Source organism: Capricornis sumatraensis, chromosome 16, assembly GCF_032405125.1.
Source record: "Capricornis sumatraensis isolate serow.1 chromosome 16, serow.2, whole genome shotgun sequence".
Lineage (NCBI taxonomy): Eukaryota > Metazoa > Chordata > Mammalia > Artiodactyla > Bovidae > Capricornis > Capricornis sumatraensis.
Window position 1 is genome coordinate 33,968,356 of NC_091084.1, and position 14,158 is coordinate 33,982,513.

The 14,158-nt window shown below is 49.6% G+C and overlaps 1 protein-coding gene across 1 annotated transcript in view; it reads left to right on the plus strand.

Annotated features, from left to right (window-relative positions):
- The first annotated feature begins 692 nt into the window (after positions 1–692).
- SORL1 (sortilin related receptor 1) overlaps positions 693–14,158 on the plus strand; it is a 164,547-nt gene continuing 151,081 nt past the window's right edge. Inside the window, exon 1 of the mRNA XM_068989373.1 lies at positions 693–968. Coding sequence (XP_068845474.1) covers positions 693–968 — 276 coding nt within the window. The remainder of the gene's footprint in view (positions 969–14,158) is intronic.

Genomic DNA, 14,158 nt, shown 5'->3' on the forward strand with positions numbered 1-14,158 from the left:
TGGCGAGTCTTGTCTGACTATCCTTGTTTTTAAGGCCTCTGTGCCAGGAGTATATTTACTATGTTCCAGGCAGGGGCAGTTTAGTTTGAGCAACGGTAGTTTGGTGCCCAGAGTAATTGAAACTGTGAGTTGCACCATGGGGGCGGGCTCATCTGGACTCGAACGTGCCCGCCGCGTTCTCTGCGCTAATTTCCTCGGACTCCCCACGCTCCCTCGGAGGTGGGGACGCGACGGGGGGCGGATGAGGTGGTAGTGTGGCGGGACCCAGGTCTGTACAGTCGGGAAAGGAAACTGGCCGAGGTTGAGGGCGACCTCGACACGACCCGGGAGAGAAGGCGAGAACTCCAGGGAGGACCGGCGAGCCCCACGCGACTCCCAGTTGCCGCAGGGCGCACGGGCGACAAGAAGCGCCCGCCTGGGGCCCGGGCCGCGTGCCCGCTGCCTTGACTTCCCCATCGCCGCGCGGGGGAGGGGCCGCGGCGGCGAAAGTGCGCGAAGGGGCCGCGGCGGCGAGCGTCCCACGTGACGGCGCCGCGCCGAGCCGAGCGGGACCCGGCGGCGGCGGCGGGCGCAGCGGGGCGGCCTGGAGCCCCGGGAGCGGCGCGCGCGGCCCCGGCCCGGCCGGCGTCCCGGCCTCGCGCTGCACATTCTCTCCTGGCGGCGGCGCCACCTGCGGTCGCGTTCGCCCGAACATGGCGACACGGAGCAGCAGGAGGGAGTCGCGACTCCCCTTCCTCTTCGTCCTGATCGTGCTGCTGCCCCCCGGGGCTGTCGGCCAGATCTGGCCGCAGACGCTGCCCGGCGGCCGCGCGCCTGGGCCCCAGGACCGGGGCTTCCTCGTGGTGCGGGGCGACCCGTTCGAACTGCGGCTGGGGGCGCGCGGGGCGCCCCAGGGGGCGGACGAGAAGCCGCTCCGGAGGAGACGGAGCGCTGCCCTGCAGCAGGAGCCCATCCAGGTGTACGGACAGGTGAGCGGTCGGCCCCCGCCTTCCCTCTGGCTTTTTCTTCTCCCTGCGCCGCCGCACCCCCGCATCCATCCTTAGCTGTCGCCTCCCAGGTGCAGGCACCGCTGGGGACTTCCCGGCTGGCGTTTGTTTTTCTCCCCTCCGCACACAGGAGTACAACCGTCAGCACTTGAATCGCCTTGATCTTTCCTTCTTCCTGCCAATTTTAGCAGACGGATTCCAGGGCACTCGTGGGGTGCTCTGTTTCCCCCAGGCTGTGTGCTCTCCGGTGGAGTTTCTGGCAGGTATCGGAAGGGTGCAGCTTCATTTTACGTGTAGATGGAAAACGGGCTTGCTTTCTTGTATCATCAGTTAGCAGCGGAGGCGAGCACTCTGCAGTTGCTGTACGTTTACCCAGAACAGCCAGAGGAGGGGGTTTCCGCACTTACCGTTTTAAACCACAATTAAGGTGGGCAAACCTGATATCTTGACTCTGGGCATATAGTCACACAAGAGGTGTGTGTGTGTAAGGGCTGAATTCTTATTTTGGTGGTGATGGGGGGGGGGTGAGGTTCTATCCATCCTACCCCTTTCAAAACACTGATTTAATGTTGGAATATTTCTCATGACACTTGGGGATTTGAAGAACTGCAGGAGTTTGGTAGGTGTTATTATTCAGTAGATGATTTATTTCTATCCAGGCAATGGGCTTATTAGATCATGAGGAACATGAATTTCACTTTTATGGCCGGACTTACTGCTGGCAATTGCAAACCGAGTTTGTGGGCTAGAATCAGTGTCGGCAAAATTAATTTCTCCGTGTTATTGCCTCATGAGACTCACAGTCCTGTGGTTGAGATTGACATTAACAAAGCTGGCAGGTCAGTGGGGGAAAAGAAGTGGAAACAGTGGAGGTGGTCAATTATGTGATTTCTCCAGTCAAAATGTTCCCTTCAAAGTAGAAATTAAAAGATTGGTCTGAATTCTGCATCTCTTTGCTGATTTTCCTTTAGCCATTTCATCAGGAAACATATAGAGTTTAATGTTCAATGTTTGGAGCCGGAAGAACATTATAAACCATCTCTCCCTGTTGTGTCATTTTGATGATGAAGCCACCAGAGCCGGGAAAGGTGAAGTGACTAGCCCAAGGTCACGTGGGGCAGGGTTGCTGGCTCTTTAGTTTTTGTCCGCATTGTCTCAGTGATCTTTGAGAGATCAAATAGTCGCCCACTCTTTATGCAGTGCTTCTTAATAACTTCTTTCTAAAGAAAAAATATATTGGTAAGAAAGGGGCTTGGGATGGAGGTTCGAGGATGGGAGCATTTGACTTCCATCTACCACCAGCCCTAAGGCAAGAGCATGTGCTGTGGGCATATAATAGCTGGTTGGCATGGGCTGATGGAACTTGCCTGTGTGGGTCCCCCGAGGGTCCAGATCCTTGTTGCCCTCTCCACTCCCTTCTGAAACTTCTTTTTTGTATTAGTGAAAGAAGTCAGCAGGGTCCTTGCTCTCCACAGGGACACCAGCATCCTGATGGAGGATGGGGGAGGGTGAGAGAGAGGCTCCTGGGTTCACTGAGTCTTCCCATCAGCTCAGCTCTCTTGTGGACTTGAGTCACCTTTCTGGGGGCTGGGAATGGGGAGCAATGGAAGCTGATCCTTTCTGGATCTCAGGTCCCCCACAAATATAGATTGGGCTGCCAGAAGAACTTCCTGGTGGCAAAAATATGCACGCAGGTGCCATTTGTAAAAGCTCCTGGGGATTTGGGACAAGTTAAACTGTGTTCTCCTTAGGAGTGACTAAAAAACCTTCGACTTTCATATTTCTGAGTCAGCCAGATTGAATTTGTTTCCGTGGAAGGATGGAGAACTAGCTGTGAAACTCTTAATGAGGAATTCCTATCAAGGGTAAGGGCCCAGAGCAGTGTTTCGTCTTCTCCGAGGCTGCCTCCCTGTGTGTTTGTTCTTGGTTGCCCTGAGGTTAATAAAAGTGGGATTAACTTGAATCTGTAAGTGTCTGAGTTAGATTGAAGGAAGGACTTCCTGGGCTTTCTGCTACAAGCACTGTCTGGTGCAGACCTTTCAGACCCCAGGCAACAGGAATCAGGCTGAAGGGGTTTGGCCTGTCCGTCTTGGAGCTCTGAAGGGCCTCAGGACTCTTTGGAAGGATCTTTCTAGTAAAGATGACCATTTGCCTCTTTTTTCCCCTGGGACAGACCTGGTTTAGAAGTTGTCCCTGTTGGATATGAAATGTGCTGTGTTCACTCTCAAAAGTATCAGGGTGCAGACTATAAATTAGATCCTTAATGGCTCAGATGGTAAAGAATCTGCCTGCAGTGCGGGAGACTGGGGTCCGATCCCTGGGTTGGGAAGATCCCCTGGAGAGGGAAATGGCTACCTACCACTCCAATGCCTGGAGAATTCCAGGGACAAAGGAGGCTGGCCGGCTACAGTCCATGGGGTCACAAAGAGTCAGACACGACTGAGCAACTAACACATTCCGCTTCTAGCCTTAAGCCAGTTCTCACTAAAGAGAGAGTATAAATACTCCCCCCAGCCCCCCCCACTTTAAGTTTTCCTGTAGTGTCAGTTGAATTCAGTACTATTCTATGTAGGGATGGAGTGCAGATGAAGGGGCAGGGGAAGTTTTCATCACTGCTTTCAGAAAATTTAGAATCTAAGGAGCAGATAAAGCAGATGCAAATATATGTACAGGCATGGAAATGTACCAGACAGGGACAAGGAAACAGGGACGTGATAAACCGGCCACAACTCTCCAGTGGGGTGTGAGTGGGTTGTTTGACAGGGAAGGTGTGGCAGATGAAGTGATAAAGGGTCAGTGGGCTCAGGCACTCTGCAGCGTCTCATCCTCTGACCTTTGAGTGCATTTGAGAGGATGCCAGGCACCACAGATCAGGGCTGGAAGCAGAAGCTGCCTGATGGAAAAAGACCCCCGGGGTGATGTTCAGGCTGCCAGCTTCAGGGAGGGGAGCCAGAGGGCTTCTGCATCTGAGAAAGAGCCCTGTGTTGGAATCAGTGTCATTCTTTTCCTTTGGCGCTGCTAACCTTTGGAGTAAACTAGGTTTAGCTGTTGTGCCTCTTCTGAAACAGGCCAGATCCAAGAAGGGGGATTCCAACATTCTTGCCGCACTGGATTCCTTCCTGATTTCATGTCAGCTCCATGCCTCTGTGCCACCTGCTTTTTCCTCTGCCTCCAATATTCTTCCCCTGTTTATCTGTTTGCCTGCAAAACCTCTATTCCATTTTTCAGCATCCAAGGAAAGTCTCTTAGTATTCCCAAGCCCTGATGGGAAGAATTCTTTTGAGCTTGGTTGCAGCACTGACTGTCTTGTGTTCTAATTGCTTGTGTGACTGTTTCATCTCCCAGTTTTCTCCTTGAGGGCATGGATCAAGCCTCTCCTCTGTGTCCCTGGGACTTGGGAGGCCCTTAATGAATATTTGTGGACCAGCTGCCCACCTGGAAGGTGAAAAAAGGCCTGGAGGGTAGGAAGCACATCCAAGTTATAGAAAAGGTATTTATAAGGAGGACTGTGGTGAGCCCACAAATGGAGAGTGGAAATGAGTTGGCTCAGAATGTGGGTTAGGGAGCCCTGATTTTCCTGTGCTTTTCTGGGGGTTTATTTTGAACGAAGAGCTGCAATTCTGTTGTGCAGAATGCTCCCTTTTAGGGCTATCATGTTAATGCTAATGGTATTGTTTTGGGGGAAAAGCCTTTGGAATGAAGCGCAAAGCCTAACAGGATTTACAGGTTTATTTTCCTCCCAATGAGCTCTCTCTTGATAATTCCTGCTTTTTAGAGGCCAGGGAGTATTCAGTGTCCTGATTTGAGACTGAAAATAAAGTGTCTGTTACAGTACAAGGACCCAAGACAAAGAGCCTCCTTTGGGGGATGGAAGACTGTGTAGCTTTAGATCTCTTTGAGGTAGATTCTTGTTTGATACACTTGCTTGGGGAAGAATTGGCTGGTTGATTCTGAAGTTAGGACATTTGACCTGTATGCTTCCAAAAGATGAGAAGGCAAAGCCTCTGTGGTGTCAGGTTGGCTTCTACATAGCTGAAGAGTTCCTTAGCCTGTTGAGTTGGCTTGATAAAGGGTGTGACCGTGAAAGACTTCCTGGTCTTGCTTGGCATCTCGTCTTGGGCACAGTTCTTTGTTCCATCTCTGGCCGCTGTTTAACAGCTTGCCTGTCTAGGGGCAAGCCTCGATGGAGGCTTCGAGAGGTGGAATGAATGGGAGGAAAATGGGACAGGGAAGAGGAGTGAGGAGATGGAGAATGAAGGGGGTGAAATGACAAGCCATCCAGTCTGTTTATTTAGCCTTCAGTAGGTAACACGTGTTTGCAAAACAGTATTTGTTCAGAAGAGTATATAGTGAGAAGTACAGTTCCTTCCCTCCTGTGTCCCCATTCACCTGGTGTCCCTTCCCAGTGGACACCCATGGTCATCAGTATTTTGTGTGTCCTTCCAAAAACGTTCTATGTATATATAACATACGGACATGAAACTTGAAAGGCTTTCTCTCATCCGTAGCCCCTAATATCATCAGTAATGACATTAGCTCCAAAGTATATTTATGGCAATAGGAGGGGAGTTACCTGAAGTGTCCTAGTATAAAATGGATTGTACTTTTACTCCAGGCCAGGGTAGAAAATACTATTCCACTTGGAGGGTTCCTGTGGGCTGAGGCCGGGAGAGCAGCATTCTGTGGCCTTGTCATTTGGAAAGGTGCTGGAGGGCAGTTCCCTGGAGATGTAGAGCTCACATGTGTGAGAGCATCAGAATACAGAGATCATGGATCTTGGCTTTAACTCATTTTCTTTTGGAGAATGTTTTCTTTAAATTCTGTAAAGTGGAGTTAAAATAGTATGCTTAATAAATGCCTCTGAGACCTGGGATCCGGGGAGGCAGATTCTAACAGCAACGAGCATCCCCAAGCAAAAGATGGATGTTGTAGGAACATTTCATTTGTCATATTTTGGATTTTCCTCCTTAAGAGATGACTGCTATTGTCGTGTCATTGTTTAATCCCAGGGCCAGGGATCCGTGGAGCCGAGCGTCATACTGTCAGCTGTAATGGACAGACACAGGAGCTTGCAAATAATCTGGAGAGCGGGTAACCCCCAAAATAGCTTATTTGCTTTTGCTATTTGTTTATTTAGTCTTTTAAAGCATCAGTTTACTTTCCTAATTAAAGTTTGCTTAGGTGCATGTTAAAATGAGCTTGTATTCTTTGAGCAGTTGGTATGCAAATAGCTGGCATACATGTATTAGGGAAAGCCAGTTTGGAGTTTAGAAATTTTGACAATAATTCAGATGCTGATAATTTGAGAGTTGACTGCAGAGAAATATATTAAAGCTGAGGTATTATAATAACCTTTCCTCCATCTTTTTTTTAGGTTTGGGTATGATGGAAAGGAAAGGAGAACTCACTGCATTTTGGTTTGAATATTCAGGGATCAGTATTTCAGCAGAAATGGTCTGGGCTGCAGAGCTGAGCCGTCCTCTTTGTCGAGTACAGAACCTTCCTGTGCATTTTCAGGCCAGAATCCGTTGGCACATGGCGTATTCAGTCCAACCACGTAGATGCAAAAATCAATTTCCCTCAGTTTAAAATGAGTTGCAGTTAATTTCGCCCTAATTTATTGGTTTATTGACCTGTGGACCTTGGGCCTTTGAAGAAGTGGCATGGGCAGCCTTCTAGCATTGAAGTGGCTGATGGTGCTATAAATCAGAGAAGGCAGGTGGGCTGCTGATCATGATCAAGATTTGGGTTTCATCCCATGTTTCTGTGAAACCCTAAGTTTTTTTTATTGTAATATGAGGCATGCATTGAGCATTTTGGGGTGGGTTCCATAAAAATAGGACCTCATAAGTGACTTAACTCTTGCAGCCAGGACCCCAACAGGGATTTAAAAATAATTACAAAATTCTGTTGTCTACTGGGTAACTGTCAGTCATAATGGTAACATCCAGGTCATGTCACTGCTACCAGCCAGGAGCCGGAAGACTTTATCTTCTTGGCCTCATGTCAGGTCTCTTTGATGGATCTTCCTGCCATGATGGAAATATTCTGTAGCTGAGCTGGTCAGGGTGTCCATGAGCCATCTGTGGGGGTTGAGCGCTTGAAATGTGGTTAGGACGACCGAAGAATTGAAGTTATTTTCCTTTCATTGAATTTTAATCAAGTTAAATTTAAGTTTGAATGGCTGCATGTGGCCCGTGGATGGCATAGCTTTCCCTGGGTGGTGTGTGGCCCCCTTTCCCACTGCGGTCGCTGTCTCACCCAGGGAGCAGCTGTAGGCACCGCTAGGCTGGTCTTTGTTTCCACCACGAGCAGGGGAAGGAAAGCAGGGGAAGGAAAGCGAGGGTTGAGGGCTGCTGTCTGAACTTGAGGTTTTGGTGGCTGCTGGCTGCCAGGGAGAGTGTCAGGAGACCCTGGCCTTTCTTTCCGTGTAGGGGTGCAGCAGCCGGCTGTGGTGGAGGGTACCATGGGTGTCCTGTTCACCTTAGCGGGAGCCTGTGTGCAGATGCTTCCTCCCACTGGGGACCTGGGCGCTGAAGGCAGACCTGTGTGTCTTCGCTTTTGCTGTGGCTTTGCCCACACAGCAGCCCACATGGCCCCGGCTGGTGTGCAGACCCTACCCATCTGTTGAGCCAAGAAAGCAGTAATGATGCCTGAACTGGGGGCCACCTCCTCACCTCTGCCCTCTGCTTCCCAGACTCGCCTTGTTTTGCCCCAGTGCAGTCAGGTCTGTCTTCATCCCTGCAGCCCTGCAGGCCAGCACAAAGACAAACATCGGGCGTGCTGTCTCCATCACGGCCTGGGTGGGAACTCCCCCACCCCCGTCCCTGCCCTTTAACCCTGCCTGTCGCTGCCGCTGCCTCCACTCAACTCAGCAAATCGGGACCCTTCACTATGATTTATCTCCAGTTCCCTGAATTAGATTAAAAACACTGCTACGAATTCTCAGAAAGGCAGGCTGATGTGATTGCATCCCACATCGGAGCGGTAGACAAGGGCAATAAAAAGATGTGCTTATATCATCCGTGTTTTGTGCCTTGTAGGGGCCACCATGTGATTTATTGTTCCTTTCCTTTTTTTAAGTGAGGAAGGTAAGCAACATGGCTTCTTTTATTTAGAAAAGAGACTAGTCTGTCGAGCAGAAACCCTCTGCCCCCAAAGCACTGGATCAAAGCAGGGAAGGCGGATGGGGTGCTTCTGAAATAAAATAAGTGAGGGTTTGAGCCTGTGAGGTGAATGGAGATTGTAATGTGTCAGTTGGGACTGAGGTGAGAGCCAGCCTACTTTGATGGGCTGGGGAGCCAAATAGTGTCAGGGTGAAATTTCTCACTCGCAGGAAACCTCTGTGCCCAGAAGAAATGGGGAGAAGCTGGGATGATGTGTTGGAGTTTGGAGGGGTGGGGGTTAAAAACAATGCTGGGAGTAAGGTCAGTTTAGGGACCCTCTCCGGAGAACCTCATGTGGGTGCCTCCGAGAGGAGCCACACATGGGGGAAGGGCCCAGATAGTAAAGGACCCTGTTTCTCTGTTAGCCCAGGGGACACAGGCAAGACACTTCCATGTGGGTCTACCCCAGGGGCCTGGGAACAAGACCTGCCCCAGGGTCCCTCAGAGGACCCTGCTGATGGCAGAGGGTGGGGAGAGCAGCAGACAGAGACGGGTGAGGGGATGTGAGGCTGGGGGAGGGTGGAAGAGCCTTGAAATGTTTTAAACCTGTGCTCAATTAATCGAGTAACATGAGACTGTGTACCTATGACTTACCTCATCTGTGTATATTTAGTTCCCTGACGTTCTCTCAACTGAGGAGTTCTTTTAAAAAAAATCCTGTAGTTAACCATGCTCACGGTTCGCTGGATTTGGCAAGGCGAGCTGTTGCTGGAGGTGATGCCGGGGTTCCTGCAGAGACGAGGCCTCCTCCGTCCTTGAGAGGGAAGAATTCAGCAGTGGATGTGGAGAGCTGGGTGGAGGAGAAAGGGCTGTCATCACAGGGCTGGGGATTTAAGCTGGGGCTGGGGAGTTGCCCCGGGGGCTTCTGCTTGCCCTCCTGGCACCAGAGGCATCTCACGTGAATGAGAGGTCAGCCTTGCTGTGGGGTTTAAGCCACGGGTAAGGTGAGGTCACAGAGAAGGCAATGGCAACCCACTCCAGTACTCTTGCCTGGAAAATCCCATGTGTGGAGGAGCCTGGTAGGCCGCAGTCCATGGGGTCGCGAAGAGTAGGACACAACTGAGCGACTTCACTTTCACTTTTCACTTTCATGCATGGGGAAGGAAATGGCAACCCACTCCAGTGTCCTTGCCTGGAGAATCCCAGGGACGGGGGAGCCTGGTGGGCTACCATCTATGGGGTCGTACAGAGTTGGACACGACTGAAGCGACTTAGCAGCAGCAGCAGCAGGTGAGGTCGGGCTTTCCTGGTGGTTCAGTGGTAAAGAATCCACCTGCAATGCAGGAGCCGCAGGAGACATGAGTTCAATCCCTGGGTTGGGAAGACCCCCTGGAGGAGGGCACGGCAACCCACTCTAGTATCCTTGCCTGGAGAATCCCATGGACAGAGGAGCCTGGTGGGCTGCAGTCAATGGGAGCGCAAAGAGTTGGTCAGAACTGAAGTGACTTAGCACTCACACAAGGTGAGGTCTTGAGGCATTTGGTTCTGGCATGTAATGTAAATGCTTTACTCTTGGGGCGAGGAAAGTGCTAGAAATCAGTGTCATGTCTGTGTTGGTTCCTTGGAGCTTTGGGAACTGGAGCTTGGGTTTCCCCGGGTTGCGGATCTCAGGTGTGGAGTGAGGGGAAGGCTGCTTGAATGCAGGGCTTGGCCATGACTGGCTTCTGAGCTTGACACAGACATGTAGTGTCTCATCAGGGTAGGTATGTCTTTGCTTCCTGCTCTTAGGCCTCGGTGTTCCAAACCTGGCCATGCGCACAGTAGTTTTTTAAAAATGTTATTTGTTTATTTTTATTTTTGGCTGCACTAGGTCTTTGCTGCTGTGAGAGGGCTTTCACTAGTTGTGGCGAGCGGGGCTACTCTCTAGCTGTGGTGCGCGGGCTTCTCGTTGCAGAGCACAGACTCTAGGGTGCTCGGGCTCAAAGCTGTGGCCCACAGGCTTAGCTGCTTGTGGCATGTGCGGTCTTCCCAGATCAGGAATCAAATCCACGTCCCCTGCAATGTCACATTAGTTTCCTGTGTGTTGCCATTTTGTGAAGAATGGTTTATTTTGGTATAAAGACCATACCAGTAACAAGAGAACATATTTCAGCATTTTGCAGTTTATGAAATATATTCATGAATATCATCTCATTTGAATCTTAACAGCCGTCCTGTAAAATTAGTAAGGCAAGCCTTATTATTATTTTAGCAATATGAAAAGAAGCCTTTCTTTCCTAGGGAGGACTGGTAGCAGAGTCATTGTTAAAGACTAAATCTTAATGAAAGGCATCCATACATTAAAAAAAAAAACAGCACATATTTTAATTTTGTCATAAGTTTGTCTTTCCACTTTTTGACATCCCTAAGAAATGCAGTTTGCCAAAGAATACCTTTTGCCCTGCAGAGCTTCTCCAATTCATGTCTACACAGTGAGTTTTCCCTCCTTTGGTAAGAAAGCAAAAGTATCCCCAGGCACCTGCTGTGGATTGGCTGGTGGGCAGATGGATGTCCCTGCCTTTCTGGCGGTCGTCGAGACCCTGAATTGTGTGGTTGTTGTTGTTATGGAGGTGGTGGTTAAAGTACAACTTCCACTGGCTCTCTGGTGTCTCTCATCTTACAGCCTTATTATTCTGCTCATTTCACAGATGAGTATCTTGAGGCTCCAAAAAGCAAAGGGACATCCCAAGAGCTGTACAGCTGGTCAACTGTAGAGACCAAGATTCAAACCCAAGTCTCTGATTTGTCTCAACTTTACGGTCTTTGCCTTTTGTAAATAATCCAGTGAAGGCCTTGCTTTCAGCCAGGGGTCCGGTGGCTGGGATCTCTTTTGTTCCCCTTTAAAAGCCAAGAGGTCTCGTATAATTCCACCCTCTCCTTGGCTCTTCTGGCTCCGTGAATTTTCTTTGAACTTGTCAAGTTGCGGGTCCCCCCGAGTCCTTGGCTTTCGCCCTGATCGTCCTCTTATTTCCTCAGTCTCTCTGCTCTGTTCTCCACCCTCTTTGCCAGGACTCCTTCCTCTTCGTCCTTTTGGTGCCCACTGGGGGTCCTGTCTTCAGTGCAGCCCTGCGCTTGGTTATGCCCTCCTCCCAAATAACAACTGTAAGCATTATTCATGAAATTAACTCTTTAATGTTTGTTTCCCCTAATGATTTGAGAGCCACAAGGCAAGACCTAGAAGTCTGATGTTTTCTTAACACCTCTTGTGGCATCTGATATGGAGCAAGTACTCAATAAATATTTACTGAATGAATGAGGTGGGGGGCTATTTATTGTGAAGCCGTAGAGCTGAAGAGGAGAGTCAAGGAGAGGGGATACTCTGGAACCATCCTACGGAGGTGAATCCTAATTTAAGGCTGGTTCTAGTTCTGGGCTTCCCTGGACGCTCAGATGGTGAGGAATCCACATGCAGTGCAGGAGACGCAAGTTCGATCCCTGGGTCTGGAAGATCCTCTGGAGAAGGGAATGGCAACCCACCCCAGTGTTCTTGCCTGGAGAATTCCATGGTCAGAGGAGCCTGGCAGGCTACAGGGGGTCGAAAAGAGTCAGACACGACTGACTTGCTGTGCTCTGTGCCCCCGAGTTTTAAGGCAGATGGATGGAAACCCCAGCTCTAAATCTTTGGGTTTAACCCCATCTACATGGTGTGGAAGATGGTTTAGATGTTCCCGAAGTTTCTTCTGGCCTGAATATTTTCTTTTTTTTTTTTTCTTACTTGCCAACTGGTGAATTAAGGGGCGATTATTTTCATGACAAAGAGATTTTTCACAGGTTCTTTTTTTTTTTTTTTTTACAGGGAGCCCTCCCAGAACAGCAGAGCTGGCTATTTGCTAAATGACAAAGTGGGCTTCCCCAGGAGGGAGTGGCAGGTAGAGGTCAACAGCGGGTAGATTCTGCTTGCCAAAGATCTATCAGAAATAAAGTCTCTCTAAACTGATACTGTAAGTCAGGAGGTGGCATATAAGTAATCTAAAGACTGCTCATGATTCTAGTTAAAGAGATTGTAGAGAAATGCTAAGTTTTTAGTTTGAGGTTCTTCTCCCTTTGTGTCCTGGTCTGTGAAATGGGCAGCCCGTGCTGATCAGTGAAGTAGTTAAGTAGTTAAGTAGTGAGTTCTCTGGCTGAAGCGTCACTGAGAAAAGTCAGATGAGTGAGCGGAGAGGCCAGGATAGGGCTTCTCTGCAGGGAGCAATTAAACTAGATTTCAGCTTTCCTTCTGAGGTGGAGAGTCCAGGGAGGAAAATGAGCTTACTAAATATAGTGGGGACACAGTCTCGAAAGGGGACACGGAGGGCCGATTTGCATAAGCAGCATTTAGGTCGTGCAAACGGACGGTGGGAGGAACTTTGTTATTCTTGGACCTCGGGTGTCTGTCTTTGGTTTCCTCAGGCCTGTCCTGCAGTTCCAAGGATTTAGCAGCCGCCTCTGTCCTCGGAGTTGAAGGACAGGCTATTTGCTTTATACTTCACTGGAGAATTTTTTAAATGCTTCTGTGTATTTCACTGCTAGTGAGGCAGAGGAATGAGCCAGACTGCCTTATTTGTCCTCCTCGTCTTGTGCTCTGGGAAGAAGCTGTGTAGGAGTGGTGAGGACGACCGGCCGTGGGTGTCTGGGACGTCCTGATCTTCGTGTTTGACCGATTTGAGAGACATAATGGCAGAAGAAATGAATGAAGGCGGCGTCAGACCCATTCCGTTAAGGGGCCCCCATCTTTTTGAGTAAGACTCAATGACCGTACAGATCTTGGTGGGTTTTATTGTAAATTTCTTACTAATCGTCAGACTTGTCACTCTGATTTCCTCCAGAAGTGTTCTGGGGACTGACAGGTGAGAAATGACTAAGGAGCCTCAAAAGATACCTAGTCCCTTTGGGGCCTTGGGGAATATAAGTGAGCCCTGCCTTCACACAACAAGCAGTTTATGCAGTTTATTCGTCCACCTTCTATTTATAATAAGCCAGAGCCTGGGGCTTGGGCGGCCCCAGCTTCTTCCCTCTCTCTGAATAATGAAGCAAAACACATAACCTCTTTGGAGCATCTGGGTCTGCCCGGAGACTGAGATGATGTGTGAGTTTGGAAGTGGATGCTAGTCCTGAGCCTCTGGCCCTTTCTCCAGCCAGGGAGCAGGGAGCAGGGAGCAGGTCTGCAAGGATGTTGTGGCTTTGCAGAGGCCGCTGACAGCATTTTGAAGGATTGCCTTGGGCAGAGACCCACTCCTCAGCCTGCCTCCTCTATGACTCACTTGAGCTGCATATTTCAGTAGCATGAAGGCTTGACATGAGAAGAAAGGAGTATTTCTTATGAGTGGGAGCTCTTAGGTATTGAATCAGCACTTGAGAAGTGTGATGTTCTTTGCAGGTCAGAGGCTTTTGAAAAAATGGAGATGAAATTCACGTAACATGAGAGTCACCATTTTAAAGGGAATGATTCAATTTGGTGGCATTTTGTACATTCCCAGTGCTGTGCAGCCACGACCTCTCTCTGGTTCCAAACCATTTTCATCCAGAATAAAACCTCTTCCCTGTTAAACAGCTACTACCTGTTCCCTGCTCCCCCTAGTCCCTAGCAGCCACCAGGCTGTCTCTATGGATTTGCCTGTTCTGGACGTTTTATATAAATGGGATCATGTAATATGTGACCTTTTGTGTTTGGCTTCCTTCAGTTAACATATTGTTTCTGAGGTTCGTCCATGTTGGGGCACATATCAATAGATCATACAGTTTTAACAACTGTCCAAGATTCCCGAGGTGGCGCAGTGATAAAGAACTCACTTGCCAATGCAGGAGATGCAGATGTGGGTTCGATCCCTGGGTCGGGAAGATCCCTTGGAGGAGGGCATGGCAACCCACCCCAGTATTCTTGCCTGGAGAATTCCATGGACGGAGCCGCCCGGCGAGCTACAGCCCATAGGGTCGCAAAGAGTCAAACATGAGTGAGTGAGCACGCATGCAAGATACCCAAAGACAAACCTGCAGAAAAAGAGTGCTCCTTCTAGCCACTGTCATCTAAGCCCCAGTTTCTGCCAGAGG